The 27,138-nt window shown below is 44.4% G+C and overlaps 1 protein-coding gene across 2 annotated transcripts in view; it reads right to left on the reverse strand.

The window, feature by feature from the left end:
- The window catches only part of EPB41L4B (erythrocyte membrane protein band 4.1 like 4B), a 162,177-nt gene that overhangs the window by 62,614 nt on the left and 72,425 nt on the right, over positions 1 to 27,138 (reverse strand). Inside the window, exons 12-16 of one of the 2 annotated variants that reach the window (XM_077141454.1) lie at positions 24,497 to 24,606; positions 22,364 to 22,394; positions 19,028 to 19,061; positions 15,114 to 15,178; positions 10,976 to 12,605 (exon numbers count right to left, since the gene is read on the reverse strand). In XM_077141454.1, coding sequence (XP_076997569.1) covers positions 12,458 to 12,605; positions 15,114 to 15,178; positions 19,028 to 19,061; positions 22,364 to 22,394; positions 24,497 to 24,606 — 388 coding nt within the window. In that variant the 3' untranslated portion in view covers positions 10,976 to 12,457. Of the gene's footprint in view, positions 1 to 10,975; positions 12,606 to 15,113; positions 15,179 to 19,027; positions 19,062 to 22,363; positions 22,395 to 24,496; positions 24,607 to 27,138 lie in introns of those variants that run through there. The other variant, XM_077141445.1, reaches the window with a different exon arrangement.

Raw genomic sequence — 27,138 nt, forward strand, 5'->3', positions numbered from 1 at the left:
GGTGGGGGGAAGGGAGAAGTCCAGGTATCTCTCTCCCTTTCTTTGTACCTCAGGTGATGTTTCCAGCAGCAGCTGTGAGTCCCCTGGTGGATTTTCTAGTGTTTCAACATTAAATGTTAGTTTCAAACAAATTCTTCTCATCAGGTTAGAAACAGTCCTTCCTGAGCTTACTAAAAATCTTGACAGATCAGCACAACTTGGAAAATTCTGAGTTTCTGTTCTTCTCAAAAGAACACATACCACTTCCTTTACTAAATGCTTAAAAACTATCTGTTCACAAACTTTCCTGGTATGGCCACCAAGCTCACCAGTCCAGTTATTGGAATTCATTCTTCAAGGAACCGTGTGACATTTCCTCTCTACTCTTCTGGCATTTTCCCAAGGCCCCATTGTGTTTCAAACAGTACCGTTGCTGACTCAGCCACGAAGTGCAAATTTTTTCAGTATTCTGAGAGGCTATTTTGAAGCCTGAAGATTAATTTACTTATCGTAAAGCAGCAAAATATCCCCTAACTACTCTCACGCTTATCTTGGACTTCAGTTTCTTCTCTTCGTTCTCTTCACCTTCTGCAGTCAGCACATTGACTGACTTCCTTATTGAAAAAGAAAAATGCAAAAGAAGTTGAGTCTCGTCTCGTATACCATCCTCAAGAATGGCTATGTCATTAAATTGTTCACCTCTTTTGTTCCAACCAAAGACTGCATCTACAAAACTTTAAAAGTGCTTAAAAAAAAGAGTCTGTTTGTTTTTTTATCTATTCTACTTTCTTTTTAAACGATTGTTTTAAACTGTGGGTTTACTTGAGAGGCCCCCGAAAGTCTTTCTCACTCAGATTATTTAAGATAGACCCCTAGTCCATGTGATAAAAATATTCCCCTTTAGATCTATTTTTTTGTTGACATTTTTGGAATCTGATTAAAAAAAAAAAAAGAATACACTGAAGATTCAACTCTGAATTCCGCCCATTTCATAGTAACGATTCCAAGACATCGGGGTCATTTTCTTCCAAGGTCCTGTCGCTTCTACTTTACCAATCTGGTCTTCCTTACTGGCCAGAATTCAGGTTAATACAGCAGTGCCTGTAGTGCTTCTTCTGCCTTCTAAACAACCAAGTCGTCAGCCAGGCAGGTAAAAAAAATCAGCAGATGCTTTGCTTTTTACAGAATTCCAGTGTCTGGATGGGCAAGAAGTCTCCCACGGAGACTATGCACTCCTTTGTCCCAGCCTGAAGGCTCTCAGGAAAGCACAGGGCACATGCTCTATCCAAAGCCCTCCAGCTACCTGGATCACTGACTGCACACCTACCACGGGCTGCCTATGCTCAGAGGGCCACTTCTACCTGTTCCTGTCATGTGTCTCCACTCCAGGGGAGGCTTCCTGAAGGCAGGGGCAACTTCAGTACACGCAGCCTTCAGAACCATTTTATGGAACTGCTCAGACCTTTCAGAAGAGCCTCCTTGGAGAGAACTGGTTCTTGTTTTATTTATGGGGACAAATCCATATTCCTAAAGCATAGGGGAAATACTGACAACCATCTCAGCAGGGCTTCCCAACTGATGGGCCCCTAAAGGGTTACAAGTGGGCTGAGCCATTTATTCTCTGAGCCCTTGGAGCAAGACAACAGGAACTGGGGAGGCTGGAGCCTCTAGCGGCCTCATCTCAATGTCCATACAAGTATTATCATTTTCTACGTGTGCCAAGGACAAAAAAAAGCTGGGAAGCAGATATGGATAGTCCATATCCAATCCATTAGCCTGGAACTGAGGCTCTCCATTTTTTACTTAAACTCATTCAACTGCCGTGTTTATGACAGGTGGTATCAACCAGAATCATACGTCTTGGCTGAACATCGCTGATTAATCATGCTCTCTTAACTACTCATAGATGAAAAAAAAAACTAAAGCCAATTTTTGAGTGTTCAGCAATGTGCCATCCATTAACTTATTTAATCCTTCAACAACATTTGAGGAAGGGACAGTTATTATTATCCCTATACAGATCAGGAAACAGGAACAGAGAAGTTAAGTAACTTTCCCAAAGCCAATAGCTAGTAATGGCTGAGTTTGGATTTGAACCCAGGCAGCCTGTGCGCTCTTAAGTGCTAAATGCACTGTTTTGCCATTTGGAAGACAGCAGCAGCGTAATGATGTTTAAAAAAAAACCTTAGTTGGCTCTTAGCTTTGGCTTCACTGCTGCTTAGTTCTATCATCTTATGTAACTGCACTTATCTGCTTCCCAGACACTGCTTTATGGGCAAACATTTATTAAGCATTAAATGCCAGGAACTACAGCTCAATGAAATAATTTGATATCTGCCATGTCTAACTGAAGGATGAGAAACACTGCATTTACTCGTCCTACTTTCCAAGATCTATCACTTATTTCAATTTCAATTTATTGGAGATAAGACAGAGTGGGTCTTTAAACCAACATATTGCTACATATTCTATTGAATTCATTGCAAGAATACTATGCGGCAGTATACAGTGTATTTGTAAAAACATTTTTTTCATAATGAATTTGAGAATAAAAGTATACTAACATCTTAGAAAGGCAATACATTGCCAGTGTTAACTTTATTAATTAGGAATGATTTCCTGCAGTAACTTAGCAGTTTCGTTTAAAAAAGAAGAGAGAAAAGAAGCCCTTACCTCATTTTGACCTGAAAAGATCAAAATAAAGATTCCTTATACAGACTACTAATTATCCGAAGGAAATCTCCCCAATTTGTATTTCTTTTAAGGAATTTTCCAATTAATCAACTTGGATCTTATTCTAGTATCAGCACGGGCAATGTATGAATCCATACTAGACTGGAAGCTTTTCTGGGGCCAAAGAAGGCAGTTTCTTCAATGTTATTTCCCAGCCCTTACTATAGTACCTGGCATAACAGAGAAGAGGAATCAAGATTTGTTAAATATTTCAGTGTACTACATTTTAATTCTTATTTGGTAATTTATCGAGTGTCTATTCATAAAAGTTTCCCTTTGGTCACTGATTTGCTAGTTCCTAACATTACGTTATTTAGTTGGTGCAAAACTGTATGCAATGTCTTAGGAGGTGATATATATGCAAAACTACATGATATTACTGTAATCCCCTGATTATATACTTTGGATGATTTTATGGTATGTGAATACATCTTAATAAAATTGCACTAAAAATTAAAAAAAAAAAAAAAAGAGGGAATGTGATCCTTTAAGGCTCATTGGCACTAGATCTGTGTCCCGTTTGAGCTGGAGTAGGATATGTGCCGCCATCTTTGAGTCAGGAATTTCCCTTTGGTGAAACTGTTACCAGACGGTTCCAATGAATTACTGTAAGCAGGTAAACAGGCCTTGGCATTTTCCTGCCAGAAAACCCATCCCATCCTGAGGTGTGCTTGCTAAGTTTCACAATGGCTTTCTCACTGTGTCTGTCCTTGTACACATGCTTGTGTGTGAAGCTATCAGGAAGTCAATATAACTGTGTGTGCCAATACCTAGTGCGATGGCTTGAACCATGGTCCCTGCAAAGGCATGCTCACATCCCAACCCCTTGTCCTGTGGCTGTGGGCTCATTTGTAAAAAGGACCTTTGAAGATCCTATTTAGATAAAGCCAAATTGAATCAGGGTGGGGCCATAATCCAATATGGCTGAAGTCTTTACAAACAGAAGAAATTCCGATATGGTCGGTCAGTGGAGGCCGAGGAGACACATATTGTCATGTGACAGAGGCAGAGATGCATCTACAGGCCAAGGATTGCCACCCCATCACCAGAATGCTCCAGACTCTGGCAGAAAGCACAGCCCGGCCACACCTTCATTTTGGGTCTCTAGCCTCCAAAACCATGAGCCAATAAACTCTTGTTGCTTTTATGCCAACCAGGGTGTGGGCATTTGTCACAGCAGCCCTGGCAAACCAAGACACCTGGGATTTTAGTAATTCCAGGTCAATTTCAGGATCTGAGTCCAGGAAATCAATATTTCATGAGTTCTGTTTTGCACAGAGGCTCATGACTAAGGGTTTATCCACTCTTTCTCCTGCCTTCAAAAAAAAAAAAATCTTACTTAAATAGTTGTTTTCCTTTACAGCATTCACTTCCAGCGAGAATAACAATGCTTCCTCTCCTTGGTTCCTTACAGGTTATTTTGTCTCTCATTTCTGCATTCCAATACCAACTCTTTGCCTTAACAAGTTTTTTTTTTTTTTTCCGGTGGGTGACAGCATTAATTGACTTGCCTCTAACCACTGCTTAAAGTGCATTCCCAAACAGTATCAACTCGGGAGCCCTAAAGAAACACTTTCACAAAATAATTATTTTCAGGAAAGCTCACCTGTTCGTGTGTCAAATAACAACAAAACAGGCAGTACTTATTATCCTTTACATTTTGAAAGAGCTATGGCAGACTCGGGCATGAGCTGGGAGTGTTATTTTTTCCGTTTAGCACACGCCTTCCACCTCAAATGAATGAAATTAAAAGATTATTCAGTTCAGGTTCGATGAATAAAATGTGTAATCTGTTAAGCGTAGGTTTTAGACATTCTAATTGCACAAGGTATCGGAGTGAGCAGGGACTTGGAGCTGAACCTGGGTGCGTGTTTCCGAGGTGACGCAGACAAGGACTAGTCTATTTTGGCATTCATTAATGCCTGCAGATCTCCTCAAATGATCCATTCTCTCTGTCCCCCTATTCTGGGAGGGTTTTTGGGAAGCTTTTATTATAAACATCCTTGTTTCGCCTCTGAGGTCATATACACTGGGCCTAATTTTAAGGGCTTGTTTGTTTAATTGCCTTTAATATAGATACATTATCCTTTACTCAGCCATGGAATGAGGCTGGCTGAGCTGTTAGCATAGCAACACCCCTGGCTTTTGAGGTTTCAGCTGCAGAAAGTGGATGTTTAAACCATTCACGGTGTAGCAGGGGATGATTAGGTAGGTTTCCATGAGTTTCTTCTAACATGAGCCTACGGGGATGTTCCTCTAATTATTCTAACCTGTTGTAGTGGATTGCCTAGACTACAGAAATTTTGGTATTTTAAGTTCTGCAGCCTTGCCGCCTATAAAATCGCGGGTGAGTCTTGAGATACAGCTGCAATTTTTAATCCGATAGACTAGAATTTTAATTCTAACTGAAAGTACATCCATCCTTCCCTGGTCAAATGCACCAGGGAAATAGTCAAATGTGTGAGAGGTTATTTAAGAAGTCTGAGTGGAAAGTTTTCAATAAACTCCCAAGGAGGGACGGAAACATGGATATTAAAAATCATTTCCTTTACCTAGGCTATTTTTATACTGCCCATATTCCTTTTTCAGATCCCCAGGGCAGGGTATCATGCTCAACTTCCATAAAGCTGCTTTCAAAAAAAAAATGTTGGGTAAACATCAATTCTTCCCAGCCTTCCCTTCTTTCACTTAAGATGAATGCTAAGAGGACATAATTACTTTTACTTCATCAGCCTGATCTTGGTTAAAGAGCATGATTTAAGAATAGGGGTTCCAGACAATTCACAGAAAACAAATTAGATGGTGTTCAAAAAAAATGGAAAGATGAAGGTGTGCAACCTTGCCCGGAGAGAAACACAATTAAAACTGAAATTCCAGTTTTTTACCCATTAGACCATGGCATCCAAATTAAATATGCACATACTTTTTCGACCCAGAATATCTGGGAATTTATTCTACAGGTACAATTGTTCAAGTGCACAGACAGGATGTATTGGGACAGCAGCAGAGTCGTAAGTGTAGATTCGAGGCAGCCTAAATGTCCATCAGCAGTGAGTGGTTACAAAAAAAACAAAACAAAAAAAACCCCTGAAATCACAATGTGCTCGTTTATACCTAAGAGCTCTAGATTGACAGACAAGGAATGTTAACCATGTTCACTTCTGGTAAAACTAGGGAACTGGGGAATAAGAAGGTGGAAAGGCAATGTAAGTCTTCGATCCTGTCTGTATTATCTATTAAAAAAGTAAAAAAGCACAGCAGTTCCCTTTATTAATAACATTCTACTTAGTCTCCTAAGAGTTAAATGAATCCTCTGCTTTGTGTAAGCTGAAACCCTTAGTTACAGGAGAGGAGTCGCTATGTTCTAATTCTACAGTCTTTTCAGTCCCGATTGCACCAGGCAGAATGGATTCCCAGAGGTGCCCCCAGTGCCTCACCCTCGGCCCAATTGCCATTTGCAGACAGGAAAGCATTGTCTACATCCCTCCTGGACAGTTATTTCCTAGTATTCTCAGCCAGAAATATCTTTTTTTTTTATTATTCCTCTCTCAAAAGATCCCCACGGTGCTTCTGCTCTTAGCTTGTTAGACTTTCAAAAAAAAAAAAAAAAAGACGTGTCTTTATGTATTGCAATAACCCTCTTCCATCTGAACTCTGCTCTGGAACAGAGCACCCCTTTCTATGGCTAAACTTAGGCCGTAGATCTCAGCCCATCAACCGAGGAGACACACCATTTCTTGGTCTAGACGCTGAATCTCCTGGTCCTGTTTCTGCCTGCAAAGCCTTAATCTCAAAAAACCACTAAGAATTACTCCCAGCTGGGACAAAACAATGCAAAGCACCTGAGGTCCATGATATCACTTAACTCCCCTAACACTGAGATACTGTTAAAATTCCATTCGGGGATGAGGAAAATGAGGGAGAGAACATATGAAACTGACCAAGGAGACACGGCTAGTAAGTGGCAAAACTGGGTTTCAAACCGCATGTGATTCCAAAGCTCATGCATCGTACCTCATTAGAGGACCACTGGGCGCGGTGGGGGTGGGGGACTTTGTCCCCCAAATCAGAACCTCACTCCCGGGCCCTCCCCAGCCTTTCTCTCCTCTGGCTTGCCGTGTCCTGCCCTTTCGCTTTTGCAAGCTTCCACCCACTTCTCTACAATGGCCCTTGTCCTTTGCTTTCAGAGTGAGGAGGGCAGAACAATGAGTGACATGGAACTGGGCTGGCAGACTTGGGGAGGGTGACGATGACATCACAGCCACATGAGCCACCAAATCATCACATTCTCCTCCTTCACCATGAGGCTCAGGAAACGGGAAACTATGCTCAGAAGAAAGGTCTAGTTACTAATTAAGGTATATCCATCCACTTATTTTTTAACATCCTGCCTAGTTTAAAGGAAAAAAAAGGACGTGGCTTCTAATGAGAGTTAAAATTGAGCCATCAGAACAAGGTCATTTGGATTCAAGCAGGCTTGGATCACAAGATAAATTCTATTTATTTACTAGCGGCTTAATATGGGATTATCACTTATTTCCTCGAAACCTAAACTTCCTAATCTGTGAAATAGCATGTGTACCCTTATTGTATGGCTTAAATGAAGTTAATAAAATATGAAATATAGTCTGAAAAATAACCAATAACAACAAAACAAGCAAGACCGACCAACCAGATAAAAAGCTGAGTTTCTGCAGGAATCTGAGCTCTGACCCTGCTCATCTCAGCTTCTCCTGGAGGTGCTGCTTAAAACGCAGATTCTTAGGTTTCATCCATACCATCTTATGAGGTCTAGTAATGTACATTTTTAATACGTTTTCCAAGTGATTTTTGGTCCCCTAAAGGTTTGTAGGGAAATGGCCCTATTTGCAGGATTATTGGGGGTTTCTTCTTTTGCTGAGGCTAAGGTGAAGGTCAATTTTGGATTTGTGTTCCCTTTCAGACACACCAAGGACTTCTAAAAATGCACCTCTTTCGATGAGCAAAAGGGCTTCTTTTCACAGCTCTTTGCGTTTTCTGTCGCCCCGTTTCACCTTGCTGCTGCATTCGTCCTCTGCCTCCTACAGGGAAAGGATGGAGGCAAAGCTCCTCAGAGCCATCAAGGGTATTTACTTGATACTTGTGGGAAAATTGGTCAGTCGGGGATTGATGGTGAGCCAAGTTTGAGAAATATTGATCTGAAGGGATCGATGTGGCTGCTCAGGGAATTCTCTGATGAGCTTAGATGTTGAAAGACTTGTTAAAAGATGGAAAGTCAAAGGTAACAAGAAGGCTCTGTCATTAGTCGCATTCTGAGAAGGAACAAGGGGCCCAAAGTAACTGACCTGGAAGGTGCAAGATTAACAGGCAAGAAAGACAAAGAAGGACTCCCCCAGCGTCCTCGTTCTTCCCTCTCTACTGTTAAGGAGCACCATTTTAGTGGGAACGGTCGGCCAAGAAATGAAACCGGCTGGAAGGGCTTTGCAGGTTAAGGTAATTAATTATCCGGCATGAAATATCGGATATTTAAGACTCCTGGCCCACGTGAATTACATGAACCTGGCAATTCACCGTTAGGTAGTCTCAGGGGTCACAGAAAAATGAAGGGATGATAGATTATAAATACTCGTGTTTCAAAATGTAACAAGTGAATTCATTAGTTACGGATTGAGTTTCCTGGCAGATAAAACTCCAGAAGAAAGTTCTGGTTTGTGAGCACTTGGGAAGGAAGCATTGGATTACCTCAAATAAGGAGAGGCTCAGTAAGAACCAGTCGTGCCTGTTAACAGTAATGCTCCTTTGGAAATGGGTCTGTTGAATAGAACCTACGGGGCTGCTGGTGAGGCTGGCGGGACAGATGGCTACCCCACTGCTATGTAAGGGGCAGGGACACGGACACCAGACCACTGGTGGGGGTGAGCGGCTTTCTAGGTCGTGACGGGACTTCAGGGTAGTGATCTGTTCAACAGAAGCTACTAAGTCTCTTGGAGATGTGGACAGATAGGGTCAGAAACGGTGGAACGATCCATGGTGAGAGGCTGCAGAGCTCAGGGGTGAACACATCAAGAGTCAGAATTCTGACTTGACCACTTACCAGCTCCATCACCATGTGCCAGGTCCTCGGTTAACCCCTAAGCTTGAGCTGTGGCATCCATGAAGAGGCTAACACCCACCTCACCGAGTGGGCAGGCAAGTTAAGGGACCGGTATGTGTCGAGTACTACATTGGGCATGGGGCTATGAGCTTATCCATCACTGTCAACCAATGTCAGCCTAGAGTGTTTCCCATGTCACACTGCTGCACTGTTCTCACAGTGAATGAAGTTGGATCTGGAACTAAAACAGTAGTCAGTGTCCTACTCAAAACATGATGTCCCACGGGAGGAGGCTAATTCAGCTGCTTTCTGCCCAGCCTGGAGATGATGCATCCCTGCCTGTTTTCTTGGGAGATGTTTTCTGTAGAGTGGATGTGGGATGATTCATGTGCTGCACAGACACATACGCTGTGTGTCAAACACTGGGGAACAAAGGTGACTAAGACGCAAAGCTTGTTCTTGTGGAGCATACAGGCTAGAAGATGAGATGAAAAGAGGCGGCTAAAACACAAATGAGTGTGACAATGGAGGTTATTAGGGGAACACAGAGCACAGATCCACCAACGCAAGTTGCAGAGGTGGGGACATTCAGAAAGTTTCTGCAAGACGTCTAAGCTGAGGCTTAAGGGATGAGCAGGCATAAGGCAAAGGGGGTGGGAGTGATGGCATTCTGGGCAAAAGAAACAGCATTTGCAAAGGCATAGCTGTGAGCAATGGCCAGGTGTGGTGTGCCCCAGGAACTACAAGCAATTTGGTGGTATAGGATTTTAAGCAGGAGGGGAAGAAATGGGGAGAGAAATGGAGCGACAAGGCAGAAGCAGGTCATAGGGGAAGCCCATAGGAAGGGACTTGGACTTCATCGTATGGGCAGTGGAGAGCCCTGGTGGATGCCAGCACTGGAATGACTTTGAGAGCAGAATGAGCTTGTCAGGAAACTGGAGTTAGGCTGAGGGCACCTCTTGGCCAGAGAAAGGATGTTCTACAGGATCAGAGCAGAAAAGAAAAGAGAAGAGCTAAATACAGATACTAAAGAAGCAGAGCTCAATAGATGTGGAGACTTTCTGAAAACCAGTGGCAAAAGGAAGAAAAATTGTGGATAATGTGTAAACTCTTGCCATGGGCAGAAAAGAGAGAGAATTCAGGCAGAAGAACTCTTTTTTTTTGGGGGGGGGGGGGTGTAGGGTAAAAGATGATGAGCTTGATTTTTTTTTTTTTTTTTTGCATGGGCAGGCACTGGGAACCGAACCCAGGTCTCCAGCATGGCAGGCAAGAACTCCGCCACTGAGCCACCGTGGCATGCCCTGAGCTTGATTTCTGACATGTGACGTTTGAGGTGTACATGGGCTACCCAAGTTGAGGTATCTATCCGAGAACTCGTGGAAAATAGAGATAATAGTTTCAGAGTCAACAGCACTATGAGATCAAGACAGGACGGGGAGACCCAGGTAGACTGCAGTAAATGAGGGAATAGAGGGCAAAGGAAGGGCCCTTGGAAAACACCAATAATGGGAACCCAGGAGAGGAGACGTTACAAAGACCAAAGAAGTTTCAAGAAGGTCAAAGGGTTAAGAGAATTAGATATTACGGAAACCAAGGGATCAGATTTTCAAGCAGCTGTGAGCGAGTGAACACCACTGCCTAGTGCAGCAGAGAGGGTCCACCAAGTTAAGGGATGAAAGTGTATACTTCATTTGGCCATCAGGAGGTCTTAAGTTTGCATACTGGTTAAACCTCTTGGTTGCAGACAGCAGAGTCCACTCAAGGTTCTTTAAGCAGAGGGGCATTTATCAGAATATACTGGATAGCATAACCACTTTCTAAGAGGGCCATGGACACAGGTTTGGGTGTCTTTCAGCCAGGAATGGCAGCAGCAGCAGCCGGGACTGTTACAGGGGGAAACCCCACTCTGCCACCACTTCACTCTTCTGGGCATCTGTGACCAGGTACCACAACCCTCACCAGAGCTGTTCCAGATGAACCAAATGTGCCTTAGCCCATGTGCCTTCAAGAAGAGTCATGCTTTGTAACAGCAACCTCATTCTAGGACAATCTTGCTCCATGTCACCTAACTGAATGCTCACCTTCAGACTTCCAAAAGCCAACTATCCCATTACCTAGATCATCCACAAATGATTCTTCCGTGCAGCAGCCAGGAATCAATAAAATGAAGTTGCAGTCAAAAAAGAAAAAAAAAAGGAAGAATAACCTTTATTCTTTGAAAACACATTGTAAAAATGTATCAGTAAGATTAAAGGGTTCAGAACACATTTATTTATATGCAGCATATACACTGAGGATCAAAACATTTGCTAAAAGGGAACATACCTGTAAACAAATGTCTTAGGTAGGGTTTATGGGAGATTGACTTCACTGTGCAAGGGGTGCAGCTGATTCCCTCCTTCTGAACAGATTTTTGTGGGAACCAAAACAGATCAGATTTCAGCAATAAAGTATCTTAAAGGATGCCAATACATTAAAAAAAAAAAAAGACTTAAAATGGGCCAAATTGCAATTTACATATATAAAAATTGAACAAGAATTCATTGGTCTCATTAAAAAAGTAATGAAAAATATCTCAGGTCTATTTATAAGAGGAAAAAATGTTTAACTTGTAGCTTGAAATGAGGGGATATAAGTATTTTAGTGCAAATTTTATCCTCTAAGACAGCGTATTGATTTCTGCTTCTTCCAAAACAAAACTGAGGCAAAGCCCATTCTATCCCACTCTACAGAATGCTTTGGCACAACTTTTAAAGTTTTATATGCATTAGCTTGAAACATAAATGTGTCTCGGATTGCATGTTGCTTTTTAAGAGATGAATCTCCAGTAAAAACTAACCCCCCCAATTCTACAAATCCTGACAGCTTATATTCACAATTATGCCTTCTGAAATTATGCAAGTTAGCAGCACCAATCATTAAGACATTAAAAATTATTCTTGTACTCGAGCAGCAAATTCTACAGAAATGGATGCTATGCAATTTATGTATGATTAATACAATCATTAAAATGGAAAGTGGCTAAACTGCTTTAAGATAATATCTAATAAGTTAAAACGTTTTCAGCTTCTCAAAAGGGCTAACCTTCTCTCTGGAAAGAGGATATTATAGTTTCCCCATATGAGAAATTTAGCTTGAATATTATGGCCTCAGCCTAAAACAATCACATAATTTTACAATTGGAAAGGACCTTGGAGATGACTTAGTCCAACCCACTATTTTCAGATGGGGAAACCGAGGTCAGTGAAGGGGAAATGGTTCCTCCAAGGTCCCACAAGGCAGAGGCTGAGCCCTGGCAACCTCGATCCCTGTGACAGTACTAGACTGTGCCCAGCCACCTTCTCAAGCTTTTCTGGTTTGACTTGGTCCCATTAATTAAATAACAAAGAAATATTAGGTACACAGCAATACAATAAACAGAGACTTTCACTCCAATTAAAAAATCAGAATATCAAAATGATTCCTGAGCCTTTAACTACCTTCATTTTACTCAGAATGTAGTCAGCAGTAAATTACAACTAGTTGTTTTCAAATATTTACATGGATGTTGGAAACCCCATTCGGAACTATTCCTTAAAGACACTTTTACTAAGACACCCATGTGATGTTAAGACACGTTTCGTGGAATGGAATGAAGTACGACGGTGAGTGGGATTAAGGTGCTTCAGTCTCTCAAAGCGCGGTCATGAGTTTATCTCGGTACATGGTACTCTGCACTCCTCCTAAGTTCTTCTGATTCTGGTCGTGGACATAATCAAAGCGGCTGTCATCTCCACTGGCCGGCGCTTTCCAGAGCGACCTGTCATCCTGAAAGCATGGCCTGTTTGTTTGCAGGGTGAGTGGTTAGCAGGGGAGATGGAAGAAAATTAAGAAATGTGAGTGACACAACACAGGCACAAAGGAAAAGGGCGGGGAAAATCACGAACAAGGAGGAGGGTTATATGCTGAGATGGAGTTTCTATTTTGGCATTTAAAAAATTCAGATGTGCGATGCCAGAGGACCCGGGTTCGATTTCCGGTGCCTGCCCATGTTAAAAAAAAAAAAAAAAATTCAGATGTGGATCACATAGCAACTTCCAAGGAGAGGAGAGCTCTGTCTGCAGCTGGGTCACCATTTCTCAAAGGGTGTCCCTATGGTCCACTCGTCTGGGGAAAGCTCAGGGAAAATTAAAAGGTTTCTCCACGACAGGACTTCTCAGGGCTTTTACACGCTACTGTGCATTGTGAATGCTGCTGCAGCATTTGCCAAGTGCTGGACCAAGGAACTCTCTTGCCATGGGGTGCTGCAGGCAGGGCTTCTCGAACTTTCAGATCTGGAAAGCTTGTCAAAAGAATAAATGCCGGGTCCCACCGCTAGAGATTTGTATATGGTAGGCCTGGGGTGGGGCTGAGAAGGTGCCCCTAACAAGCTCTCCTCCTGGGTGAAGCTGAAGCTGCCAGACAGCAAGGCTGCCTAAGGGAGCGCTGTCCCCTTCCTGGCTCACTGGGCTAGGCCATGCCCTAGAAAAAAGCTAGTATGACAAAGTAGGTGATAAGAAGTGTATAATGCTGTAAAAATGATGCTAATACAAAGGTACCACACTAATGGGAAATGGCAGTGATAGGGAAAAACTGTGGGGAGGGAGGAGCAGGCATATGGGAATTCTATATGTTCTGCATGATGCTTCTGTAAACCCACAACTCCTCTAAAAACAAAAATAAATTTAAAAAGATGTTAACAAAAAACAGCATTTCCATAAATCTCGTCTCTTTTTCATGCCTGGAAAATAAACTGCCTTCAACATATAAAAACATTCAGAATGATAACTCTACCAGTCTAACATGCTTTAAAAAGTACATGAAAATCAAGCGTCCATGATACAAGTGTGCTGTTTTCTTACAGAATCCCCAACAAACTCGGCAAGTAACATCAAGACTTCAGCTCTCTCATGCTAAGTGGATTTATTTCCACCACTCCAGTCTCCAGACCATCTCAAGGATCAAGGCTTGCAACCTCACCGAGAAATAACTTTATGCAATCTGAGTTCATCAGCTGGTTTCTGAAACAGCTTCACACGTAACCACCAATTAAGACTGATCTAAAAATCAACCTACCTTAAAAGGAACATCTCTTTATACAAAACTAGTATTAAAAAACTCTCAAGACAAATGACCATTAAAAGGGCAAATTTTATGGCATATATTTACCACAACAAAAATGTCAAGACCAACCCCCTCCACCACCAAACAAAATCAAACCAAAAAACCCAAACCTCGCAAGCCTAAGTATTCAGTACAGGCATACCTTGTTTTATTGCACTTTGCAGATACTGCATTTTTTTACAAATTGAGGGTTTGTGGCAGCCATGCATGGAGCTAGTTTATCAGCACTATTTTCCAATACCATGTGCTCCCTTGGTGTCTCTGTGTCACATTTTGATTAAGGTCTGGACTTTTCTTTTTTAGACATAATGCTATTTATTGCACACTAAATAGACTACAGTGTGGTGCAACCTTAACTCTTTTATGCACTGGGAAACCAAAAAATTCGTGTGATTTGCTTAATTATGATATTCACTTTATCGTGATGATCTATAATTGAGCTTGCAATATCTCCGAAGTATGCCTGTACTGCAGAGGTCCATTTACTTCGGGAGCACAAGCACCGTGGTGGGTCAGGACAGGGGTCGGCGAATGGCAGCCCCTGGGGCAAATCCCACAGCCCACCTGTTCCTGTAAATGAGATTTATTGGCACACAGCCGCACACCTTGGCCTGATCGTTTACTATTGTCCATGGCTACTTTCAAGCTCCAAAGGCAGAGATGAGTTGTGACAGTGATTGTACAGCCGGCAAAGCTAACAAGATTAGCCATCTGCCCCTTTCCATAAAAGTCCGCCAACTGCTGGGTTAGGGAAAAAAGAGCTACTGCCACAAGAGACAAATCCCCACTGTCACCCCTGGGGTGGCGGAGGAGGGGGCCTTTAAAAAAACCCACAAGAAAATTCCCAGACTTTAGGTCATACTTTTAGTAAATGAATTCTCAGGATAGGAAAACTTTACTTAGACATTTGAAGTAATGATTCTACTTCAAGCACAAACCCAGAACATCTGAGGTCAAAAGTATATTAAAAAAAAAAAATCCTTCTTATATTCACAGAGTATAACTTGAGTAAGTCCACACTCACCACTGGCTTCCTCCCTGGCCTTTGCAAATTATTCATTTGGCCACGACCATGTTAAGGGTCGTTTCTGGTGCAGAACATTAATTCATAACTAAGTACAGTTTGAATTTACCCGCAGAGAAGCAGAAATGGCAACAGCACAGCTCTTTGAGCTCAGGCACTTACCCTACATTTGGAGAGTGCGGGTGCCGCCGAGGCTGGCTGGGATGGATAGCAGGATGATACTGAGGCTACAAATAAAACATCACACTTGGTTATTCGGTTACCTTTTTATTTCTGCTTTTGATTTCGCTTTTTCTGGCTGAGGGCGTGTGACTAGGAAGGCTTTACGTCCTAGTAAAGGTGAGCATTTCCCAGGACTGTTGTATCTCCCCCAGTGCCAAAGGCTGGGGCTGGCACCAGCCCTGGCTCTGAAAGCACAGCCCTTGCCTGCAAAGCGCTGGGAAGCTCCTCTCTGCCTTGAAAGGGAGTCATCTAGAGGGCCTAGGACAAGCAGCATCCAACTCTCCCCAAGGAACACACAGAAGGTTCCAGAAAGATGGGGCGGGGGAGGGAATATTTGGGAGTGGGAAGGGATTTCTTCCTTAAACAATTATGGTCATTGCCAAAAATGATGCCAACCATGCATAATGGTTACAGTGGCACACAGACAACAACCGGGGGGGGGGGGGCGCTGACACAGCACAGCAGTGGACATCTCTCTTTCTCCCCCGTCTATGCAGCAAACATAATTTTTGATAAAACACAAATTTTAAAACTGTGCTCCAAAACAAATACCTCCCCAAAATCATCTAGGTTATTATCCTGACAAAACAGAAGGAAGGAAGGAATTAGCCCATTACCCATTTTAAGGTAAGAAAATAAATCCAGGCCTGTGACTCTCAAAAAGTTGCAGAATGAAGAAGACACAACCAGCCCAGCTGTGCAGCAAGAACCTGCCTTTCCAGCTCTGGCCTGCTGGGGGCAGCAGTCCCAGGCACGGCCACAAGCCACAGGGCTTCTCTCCAGACTCAACTTCCTGTGGGGCACATTAGGTCCTTCTGACATTTACAGTCCTTACAGTCCTGCCACCATTACTCTTTTAATTATTTCTTCCTCTTCTCCTCCTTCCCCTGCTGCTTTGGCTAATAAGCAGATGCCTGCTCTCTGGTATAGGCAATTCTCAGCAATTCTGTTCATGGGATTTTCCCTGCCTACTCTGGGTTCCTTCGTGGGAAGGGGTGGGTGTGTAGGGGCAGTGGGCTCTCTCTTTCAGTGATGTCAGCAAGCTAAGTCCGCAGCCCCCAAAAGGGCACACTACAGGAGAAAAGAATCTGGAGAAAAATCTCAGGAGCACAATCCGAGAGCTGGCTGTCTAGGGCTTTCGAGACTCCTTAATGCAATTTCTTTGCCTTGCTCTCTTTTAGGAGATGCAGAGTTTGGATGGTTTGCTCAAAGTCGAACCACTTCAGGGGCTCTGGCCACACAGGCAGCCCCGAACTGTAGCTCCATCAACTGGGTCTTCAACAAGAGAAATGAAGAGTTGAGGACAGAACAGGTCCCTGTACTCTACTCCTGTTTTCAAACATAACCAGGTCTTATTCGTAAGGGAATGGCAAATATCTCATCCACAAAAACCTGGGAGGAGATTCCAGAACCTTCCTCAGGCTCTTTGGAACTTTATTCAATCACTCTAAAGACGCCGGGAGTGGGTTGGGGGGGGGTGAATTTTAATGTTAACCCAGATGGTTCTTAAGCAGGGCAGTTATGGCTCCCTGAGAATAACTGGAAATACATATGGGCAGTGTTGCTTGTGATAATGATTAAGGGGCACAGAGGGGGCGAGTTAAATGATTTGCGATTCCAGGGACAGTCCCAAACAATGAAGAACTGTCCCTCCCAAAACCACAGGTATCCTCACTGAGAACACAGGCATTCATAAACTCTGCAGTTCGCTAACCTCCCTGTGCCCAGAAAAAGACAGATGCTGCAACGTCAGCCTCCTGAAATCCCGTCAACACACCCAGATATTTATCACACCACTTCTCAGGACAGTCTTTCCATGGTCAACTTACTCCCTAACTCTGATAAATCAATGTAGAACTTCTAAAATTGCCAAGGTGCAAAGGCGCGGTGGTGGCCAAAGATGTGGAAAAAACAATGTCTAGGAAACAATGTTCTTTCCGTAGATTTGATTTCAACAAATAATGCCCTCAGCGTTCACTATAAGCAGAGAGCATCATGAGGCAGGTGGGGAAAGGGCAAGGTCAGTGCTGAGCTGGGGCTGTTTTGCTTTATTTTTATTTATTTTTTCACCTCTTTCAAGCAGCCATAACCCTTCCCCGAGCTACAACATTCTAGCCACTCCACCTGAAAGCCCTTCAACAAAAAAACCCTCCTGTGAATAAGGAGATTCAAGACACTAAAGAAGGCCAGGCAACGGGGAGGTTTCATCAGGTTTAGAGCAGTTTTTACTTATTATTTGCTCGAACTCTAAAGGCACTTCCAGGTTCTGCTCACTGGGAATGTGATCTCATGCATGGAAGCCAACGTCACAAAACTCTTCTTATTGCAAACCCCAGAAAGCATACTGGGATCTCACCTCCTATGTAAGGAGTTACTATCGACAGTGACGAAAGATCAGGAAAGGGAAGAACTAAAAGGTGGCTCCAAACTGATGCATCTGTTAGAGTGGAATTGCTTCCTTCTGGAGGACATTCAAAATCTCAGACTGATGACAGGGCGCAGGAAGCGTGGGAGAATAGGGTCTCTCGGACAGTCAAACCCACCCAGCACAAGCACAGTGGCCCCAAGTTAGGAGAAGTCACCAGACATGGATACTGCCTCTGAGCACCAATGAATGGCAACCTAGGAAAAGGGGTACACACCCACCCAGAGCTCCCCACCTGGCTGCTCGGTAGAACCATCTCGGGAGCCTAGACGCTCTACTACCCTGAGTTTCTGATTCAGTCTATCTGGGGTAAAGTACAAGCACTGTTTTGTTTTGTTTTTTTAAGCTGGCCAAATGTTTTTAATGTTGGGTTGAGAATCAGTGGTGCTGGTGGCTCCCAAGGGCGAGGCTCAGAGAAGGGACAGTGGAGGTGTCTTCTGAATTGGTGGGTATTTTAATGTATAGATAGGAGGTAAAGCAATTTCAGGCAGAGTGCATGTGTAAAAGAATGGTGGCATGAAATTACGGGGCAATCATTATGCAGTTCCCCTAGAGCTGAGCATATGGTGTGCAATGAGGAGCAGGGAGAAATCAATGGAGAAAAGCCGGAGTTGGGGTGTAGGAGGCTAAGACTGGCTAGAAAGGGCCACCCAGAGCTGCTGGATGCCAGTGGGGTGCTGACCTGCACCTTTAGTGCTACCAGGGGCTGCTGGTGAGGTGGTTGGGCAGGAGGGCAGCCAAGACGGCGACACCTGCTTGGGGGAAACTGAGGATCTGCAAAAGAGCAGCCATGGAAACAGGTCTGCATTACTTCTGCATTTAAAGGGTCTAGCACTTTACAAGGTGGATTCTGGAGACCACTGTGCCACTGTTAAAAAAAGAAGAAAAAAAGAGACCAGTTTGGTTTTTCTTTTTCTTTTTCTTTTTTTTTTTAGTGGGGGTATCCTATGATCAAATAATTTACAGAAACACTAGATTTTAAAAAGTAAAACACATGCCTTTCCTGCAGGACTTCTCAGTACTTTTGGCACCCCAATGGGCACTATAAAAACGAAGAAAGGGGATGAAGGAGGCAACACATCCTAAATATCTGACCAAGACATCCTCTCCAGGAGGCATATCTCAAGAGACTCATATTTCCTGGACCTAGGAATACACTTCGACAAAAAATTTCCTTCTCTGAATGCCTCTAGAAGGTTGTGTCTGATCACCCCCATGGCTGGTCACTTAATAAGGTTAAAAGCAAGCAGTTCAGACATCCAAGAGTGAGCATGGGACAGTGACTAAGGGCTTTGTTACTATTTTCTAAAAACTTATATGTATTTGTTATTTCTTTAAGATCTGACTCTATGCATAACAGCTATTCAATACAGAAAACTGAAAAAACAGAGAGAGGTATTATATGGAAACTTACAAAGCAGTAGCTCACCTGGTAATTATGGACTTCGGGATTTGTTTTAGAGCTAAAAAAAAAATAGAAAGGAAAAATTGTCACTTCACAGGTTATAAAGTGGCATTATTACTGACAATAACAATCATAAGCCACTCCTATGTGCTATGTAACTTTCACCTACTATTTCTTTTCGGTTATTACCTACTTAGTTGAACATATAGCCAAGGAAAGCGAACAGCAACTTTGATTCCTCTCTTTAAAGCTCATGAATAGAAACGCACAGGTTAACCTTCCAGAATCATGCATGTCACATTCAAAGCCAGACTAACGACAGGGCACAAAAAGCAGTACTCTGGTGGCAAACAGGAGGCCCTTTCAGTTGGGTGAACAAAGTAACCTTAGGTCCCACGTCAGGCCCGCTCTGGCGTGGCTGGGTGTCCCCGATGCACCAGGAAATTCCAGGGGATGTTAAAAGCTTTCTGCAGCTGGACATCCTCCCTCCAGCCATTTCTAAGAAGCATCTGCCACAGGGGCCATGGGTGGGGGGTGGGAGAGCCCCGGCTAGGTCCAGCTGCCATCAGTCACTCTGAGATGACATGGCCACCACTTTGGAAGGCTCCCTCCATACTGGCTGTGTCCTGGGAACTTCACATCTGTTATTATTTAATCCATGCTACAGTGAGATGAGGCCAGAGAATGTTACCACCTCATTTTACAGATAAAGGAACTGTTGCATTAAAGAGAACCTGGGAAATCTGCTCAGGGTCACATATCCAACCCCAAACCCTACATTCTTTCCATCTTTCCACTCACCCCTGCTGGTTCTCTGAGAGCCTGAGAATAGGTCAGGGGTCCCTCATCCACAATGCTTTTTTTTTTTTTTACCTTCTATTTTGGACTAATTTTATGACTTGTAGAAAAATCTGCAGAAATGGTACAGAGAATTTCCCAATATCCCTCACCCAGCTTCCCCTAAAGTTAGCATCTTCCATAACTATAGCGTAGTGATGATCCTACTTTGATGGGATCTTACATGCAGCTACTCCAGCAAAAAGATTAAAATAAAGATGGAGAGGACTGGTGTAAAATTTAATTTAAGCAACAGCCAGAAAAACCAAAAGCAAACTCAGCCACAACCGCTGAGCGACACTGCTAGGGTGGCGCGCCCTTGGAATCAGTTTTCTGCTTCTCCAACAATGAGAGGGAAACATAATGTTACTATGTTATGGCTTGCGTGGGGTGGAAATGGTTCAGTGCTCCAGCTTTCACAGAGTGACAATCCCACAGAGTTTAATCTGGGCCAGATTCACCCCTAGTTGGATTTCATCAGGCAGGTGAAGTGTCCTTGTGAGGCGCTGTCTTTCTCGAAGCCCCTTTGCAGCCTGGAGCTACACTTTCGTCCCCAGCTCCCACACCAACCTCACCCACCCTGGGGTAAAAAGCAACTGAACAGCTGTGAACAGTGGCTCTTAGCTCATTTGCTCTTAAAGGGTATATTTACTGGGCTTGGGTTGTTTGTTTTTATGTGTTTTGTTTGTTTGTTTTTTAGTTTGTTTTGCTTCCCCATATATATAATATCCTGTAGACACTAAAAGGAAAATGTAATTTTATTAGGGAAAAAACAAACAAAACAAATCACATCTTCTGAGAACAAAGGGAATAAATGCTGTAACTTACAAACCCCCGAGAATTAAAAGCAAGACACCATGACAGACTGGGAAAGAAGCAGACACTTTTAGTGCATTCCCTGCCAGAGGGACCCTAGAAATTGGAGAAATCTGCAGGCTGAACTAGCATGCCCACAGATGCTGCCGTCTCAGGCCACCCTCGGGTTTGAGCCCCTCCAGCAGGTGCTGAGAACTGAACCCCGAGACAAGAAAAAGAAAGCTGACTCCCTACAGATGGGCGCTGTCAGTGGACCTGGCATCAGAGACACAGGGTTGAGTTTCCAGCTGTGGGATGAGAGGGGCTTGTCCTATGTCGCCGGGTCATCAAGTCAGGCTCTCAAGAACCCCTGGGTCCCTGAGGGCGCCTGGGGGGGCTGCCCTGGGGGAGGGAGGCGGATGGATGCAAAGACAGACTCTCCCTCCCCAAGCTCCTTCCTCCAGAGCAGCTCCATTTTTGTCCATTCTGTGTATCATGCTTCGACATTAGATGTGTTCCGGTGGGAGAAACCAGAGGCAAAAAAAATTTGGATAAAGGCTGATCTAGAACAACCTCCTTGATTTCAAAGGAGAAAAAGGAGGCCCAGTAAGGGCAAAGTCCAGAGCTGGGGCCAGGGTGGAGGCCTCCTGAGCCTCAGCCAACACCCCTGACAAGACTCCAGGGCTTTGGCAATCTCCCTGCCTACCCCACACCCAGTGTGCATCTCCCTCCCTAGCAGCCCTGAGAACCGCGCCTGGGACAACAGAGAGGCTGCTGAAATCCAGCCGCTGCGGCTGCAGCCCAGCCTGCAGGGTCAAAACAACTAGGTGTTTCAGAGGGAGGAAGGGCAGTCATTGCTAGGCAGGGCAGTGGTTCTCCTCCAGGTTGTACCCTAGAATCACCTGGGAAAGCATAAAATACAGATGCCTGGGCCCCACCCTCAGTCATTCTGATTTAAGGAGTCTGGGCCGTGGCATGGCTGGGGAGTTTTTTCAAAGTGCCCCAGATGATTCCCAAGTGCAAGGCAAGCCCAAAGCATTGGCAAACTCCCACCCCACAGCCCAAATCCACTGGTGTCTACAAGTAAGGTTTTAGTGGAACTCAGCCGAGCTCACCCATTTGCATATGGTCTATACCTGCTTTCGTGCTATGACAAGAGTTGAGCAGCTGTGACAGGGATGGCATGGCCCGCAAAGCCGAAAAGATTTATTCTCTGGCCCTTTATAGAAAAAGTTCGCTGACCCCTGGGCGAGAGGGGTTCAGTCCAGCAGTAAGTTCTTTTTCCTGCGGGAATTTCAATAGAGGCGTTTGATGTCTTCTGTGTTGAACAACCCTAAAACCTGTGCGATGCTGGGCAAATCCAGTCTTTGCTGGCACCTCGCTTCTGCTCATATGCCGCCTCCTCTCCCATCGCTACCTGCCACGCCACTAGCACAGAGTGCGGTGTACATTCCCATCACCTTTATCACCCACTGTTATAATAAAGCACAAAGCCACTCAAAGCAGCTGTGTTCTCCAAAAAAAAACACAACAAACTGTCTTGGAACATTCTATTGTGTACTTATCGAAAGCTAGGATGGTACAGCCTGGCAACAGAAAAAGGAGAAGAACAAAAAAAGAGATCAGGTGACTCACTCTACAATTTATCGGTATTAAGGAAAGTCAACATTGCAAATAAATAAATTTATTAGAGAGGAAAGCCATACCCCAAACTCTGGGGGCACTTACCAGAGCTGTGCTGCTATCACCGGGTTGCTTGCTTTAAAAGAAGAAAAGAAAAGTACGACATCTTAGAGAGCTTTATAACTTTCACAGTGAAAGAGAATGACCTGGAAAGACACCTCTGCCATCTCAGAGCCCGAGTACACAGATACTGCCTAGCGGCCACGTCTTCATCCCTGCCTTCGTTCAGACCCTCTCCCTCCAATTCACTCACAGTGGTTCAGCCTGTTCCCAGGGCCAGGCACTCTGGGGATGCAGAGATGCATCCAGAGAAGAGAGAAAAAGAGAGACAGACAGACAGGCAGAGACAGAGAGGCATGGAAAAGTGAAAGCAGCATAACGTGATAAAAGCCTGAAGCCCACACTGAGGGAGCTCAGAGCGGTTGGGTCTGGCTGGGGCAGAGAAACGAGACTGTGCGGAAGGCGGGGTGGGGGGGTCAAGGGTAGAATGAGGTAGAGCTTATTAATCACTGCTTTGTTCTGTTTAAAAAAGGATGAGGTGGGGTGGGTGGGTGCCAGAGTAGTGTAGTGGTAGAACTCTCGCCTGCTGTGTGGGAGACGCGGGTTCGAGTTCCGGTCCAGACACTTTCCCAAAAATAAACAAACAAAAATTCAACAAAATGGTGCTGCAATAACAGGATACTCACATGGAAAAATAATGAAATGTGACCCTAACACAGAGCATACAGAAAAAAAAAAAAAAAAGAGGAAGAGGTAGGAAAAATCATTAAAGGCTTCATAAAGAAGATGCCAGAACTCTAGCTAGGAATAAAGAGTCAGTTGAGTAAAGGAGAAACAGAGGATGGAGAGGAAGAAGGAAAGGGGAAGACCCCGTGAGCCACCCCGGGGTCCAGCGCCACACTGCCCGCTCCCCGGAGCCTGCGCACGCCTGGAGAGATGGGAAGCTCACTGCTGGACAAAGGCAGGTCTTCTCTCCTTGGGCAACCCTAGGGGAAAGTTCCCTACATTGAGCTGTTTCTGGGCAACCTTGACCCAAAGACCACACACCACATAATCCTCCTCAAGGAGGGAGCACAGTTCTTTGGAGAGGGTCTTCCCCTCCCGACACGTCCCCGTTTCTGCACTCACCCTTGTCTGTTAGGGTTTTGAAGCCCCTCATCGACCCATCAGCCTCGGGCCCTTCCAGAGGTAGGGCTGCATTTCCTGGACCCTGGGCTCCCCTAAAGGGCAGCTTTAGAGAACGTCTGCCTGCCACACTATTACATTATTTGGTTCATAAAGGAAGAAAACCGTGGGGGACACACTAAAGCTCCTAGGAGGCATGTTTGGTGCTGGGCTCCACGGAGGACCACCCAGTCCCCAGTCATTTCAAAAACACCTATAGAGCAGCCACTCTGATATATGCGGCAAGTACAAGCTATGGGGCGAAGGGGCACGCGTGGGTTTAGAGGGCAGAGTTCACAGAAAAGAGCAAACCACTTCGTGCCAAGCCAGGTGTCCTGACTGGGGAGCAATCCAGAGTAGAGAAGGGGGGGAAACAGGCTAGGATTTGGAGGCTGGGTGTAAACAGAAATGAGCACAGCTTGCTCACTCACCCACTGACAGCGTGCATGGGGTGTTGGGTCTCAGGCCAGGGGTGAGGACACAACTATGGATGACACAGACGAGGCTCAGGGCGGAAGACAAGGGGAGAACCCTAGGGCCTGGAGAAACTCAAAGGTAGGGTGTGTGTTGGACTGGCCCCGGGGACCTCAGCTATGTATTTAAAAGTTCTGCATCTTCTCTTAGGTGGCCAGAATTCTCATTAGTGCCAGCCTGGTGCCACTTAAAACTGCAAGAGGAAGCAGAGAAGGGACTGCTTTCCCCTCGAAGCACAGTATCTTCTCCCACAGGCAAGACACCTGTTTGCCTGAGATATATGCCTGAGGTCACAGGGCTTGGCTCAAAAGAAACGGAGAGGCTCACGAAAAGAAATATGGGAATGGAGGAGAAGAAGTGAACACATCCAACTGGGAAAGAATCAAGAGAGCTGGATGGCAGGAAAGGCCTGGTTCCCACCGAGGGGGCCGCTTCGGGGTGACAGAGCTGAACTTCAGATACTTCCTTCACGAACTGCTTCGCCAAGCTCCCCTCCAAACCAAAATCTCAAATTCCAAGGTGACACGAAGAACATACAACCTTTGAAAGTTGAATGTCTTCGGGAAGGATAGCGTTTGCTAGGCTTCCTTTCAAAGGTGCTGGTCCTCCGCAGCCTGGCGTCGTGGGTAGCTTGATATTCCGTCCGCCCACTGGAAAATAAATATTTTACTGTGTATTAGCAATATTATGATATCAGTATATTAAAAATATACACATATATATGCATATGGAAGCGAACTTTGTCTTTAAGAGCTCCAATATAAATTTCAATTTATCTCGAATTTGTTTGGTAAACACCTACTAGCCCTTCCATTTGAAATAAAACCACTTCTTAAAAAAGTTTTTATTGCTAAAACAACGTACGAGCACATACGTTCTTAACATACAGACATTCCATACATGGTACACAATCAATGGTTCACAATAACATCACATAGTTGTATATTCATCACCATGATCATTTGAAATAAAATGACTTTTGCCAAATCTGAGTAATAGGGGTAGGTACCTCCCCCAAAGGACTAACCCTGCAACTTAGGTACCAGCCACCTGGCTGCACAAACCCAGCAGTCACAAGTACCTGGAACATCTGACCAAGAGAACACTGATTAGCACATAAAATAATGTCTCATTAAACACACCACATAAACATGTAACTCCACACAGACCACTGAACTCGGCTTTCCTTGAGACGCTAAGGAAAACACTACTTATTTCACCAAGGTTTTCTCGCCCGCCGCAGCTGCTGGGAAGCATGTGGTTTTTGTCGGACCCGCCCACCACGGATTCATTCCAATCACTCCCGGTTTATGACTTCTCGGATGGAAGGAGGCACCTGCCACCAGCTCTGAGTTCTAAGTGCCTCCAAGGGGCCAACTCATCTCCAAACTTCCCTTCTCTGTTACACTTCTCTAAAGGCAGAAGGAAGCCTGGTCTGGGCCAAATCCTGGGGGAGTTTCTTACCAGGAGGGAAAAGCCTGCCTTGGCCAGCACCCCACAGGCTCCCCTCCCCACTCCAATCACGGGAGGATCAGCTCACCTGGGAATGCCTCAGCTAACCTCTGCAGTTCTCACATTTCCACCCCTCCAAAGAAACCCGTGATTCGATTCTTTCTCAAAAAGGATTGGTCTAGTTTTTCCCTCTCTTGGAGCATTTAAAAATACATTCAAACAACAGAGTTCTTTAAACAGAAAGGCACTGCCATTTCAGTATACAGTAGATTAACTGGAAACGAGCCCATCCCTGGGCATTTTAAACAAAGTTCAGGGCCATGCCATTTTGGGGGCAGAGGTCATGAAACCATGTGATGTGAAGTGTCAGATCTTGCAACAGCAATTCTCAGACCAATAAATGCACATCAAAAACAGACCCTGGGGGTGGGCCACGATGGCTCAGCAGGTAGAGTTCTCACCTGCCACGCTGGAGACCCGGGTTGGATTTCTGGTACCTGCCCATGCAAACAAACAAAAAAGCCAACCCTGGGAAGACGTCTAAAATGTATACTCCAGGCACGATAAATATACACACACTGGATTCTGATTACAAAGCTAGAATAAAGGATGGAAACTACGGGGGAACACAAGACTAAAAACCTTCTAGCATGGAGCAGATGAGATTTCAAACATGAGGTCACTGATCCTCGGTTTTATCAATCACCCTTTGCACTTTGAGAGACAAGAATCTTAGAATCATCAGCCAAAATGCATCACAGTAACTGCTCCATTACTTCAGGGTCTTTTCAGATTCAAACAATGACAGAGCCTGCCCTGGGTCACTTACACACATTGACATTCTGCTCTCACTCTTAATTATCACTAAATTCCTTGACATCCTTCGTCATAACATATAACACACTGGCTAGAAATAAAAGAGCCAGACTGTCTGAGCTTGAATCTCAGCTCCACCACTTACTGGCAGGTTATGTAACCCCTTATCTGTAAAATGGGGATAATCAGGGGAGAATAAAGAGTCAGTACATGGGTCACTCTAGGGTAGAAGCCTCCACTAGAACTTTCTGCAATGGCATGTTTGTCCTAAGCCTGCACTGCCCAAGAGGGTTGCGGTATCTTCGTGTGACTACCGAGCATGGGAAAAGTGGCCAGTGAGTCTGAGGAACTGCATTTTGAAATTTATTTAATTTTAGTTCATTTAAATTTAAATAGCCACATGTTGCTAGTGGCAATCATATTAGACAGCACAGCTCTAGTAAAATGCTGCAATCACTGATTCTGTTATTACTAGCCCCAATTTCTCAAAGACAATACGAAGGTGAGAAGAATTTAAGCAATTCACTTAAAGGTCAGACCTCAAGAGAGAAGCTGGGATGGGACGCAAAACCTGTCTCTGGGTGCAAACCCATGGCTCGTTTCACAAAAAAACACCATGGCTGTGCTTCTCCAAAACATGTAAGTCAGGCTGTAGAAGGGCTCCCTTCCTAGGTATCTACCCAAAGGAACTGAAAGCAGGAGCTCAGCTGTGTGATTCTTGTACACCGATGTTCACAGAGGGATTATTCACAATTGCTGTGGTAGTTAGATTCAGTTGTCAACTTGGCTAGGTGAAGGCACCTAGTTCTGTTGCTGTGGACATGAGCCAATGGTACGTGAACCTGATGTTGCTAATTACATCTGCAGTTGGCTAGGAGGGGTGCCTACTGCAATGAATGACGTTTGACTTAATT

The sequence above is a fragment of the Tamandua tetradactyla genome, chromosome 2 (assembly GCF_023851605.1).
Source record: "Tamandua tetradactyla isolate mTamTet1 chromosome 2, mTamTet1.pri, whole genome shotgun sequence".
NCBI classification, from domain to species: Eukaryota; Metazoa; Chordata; class Mammalia; order Pilosa; family Myrmecophagidae; genus Tamandua; species Tamandua tetradactyla.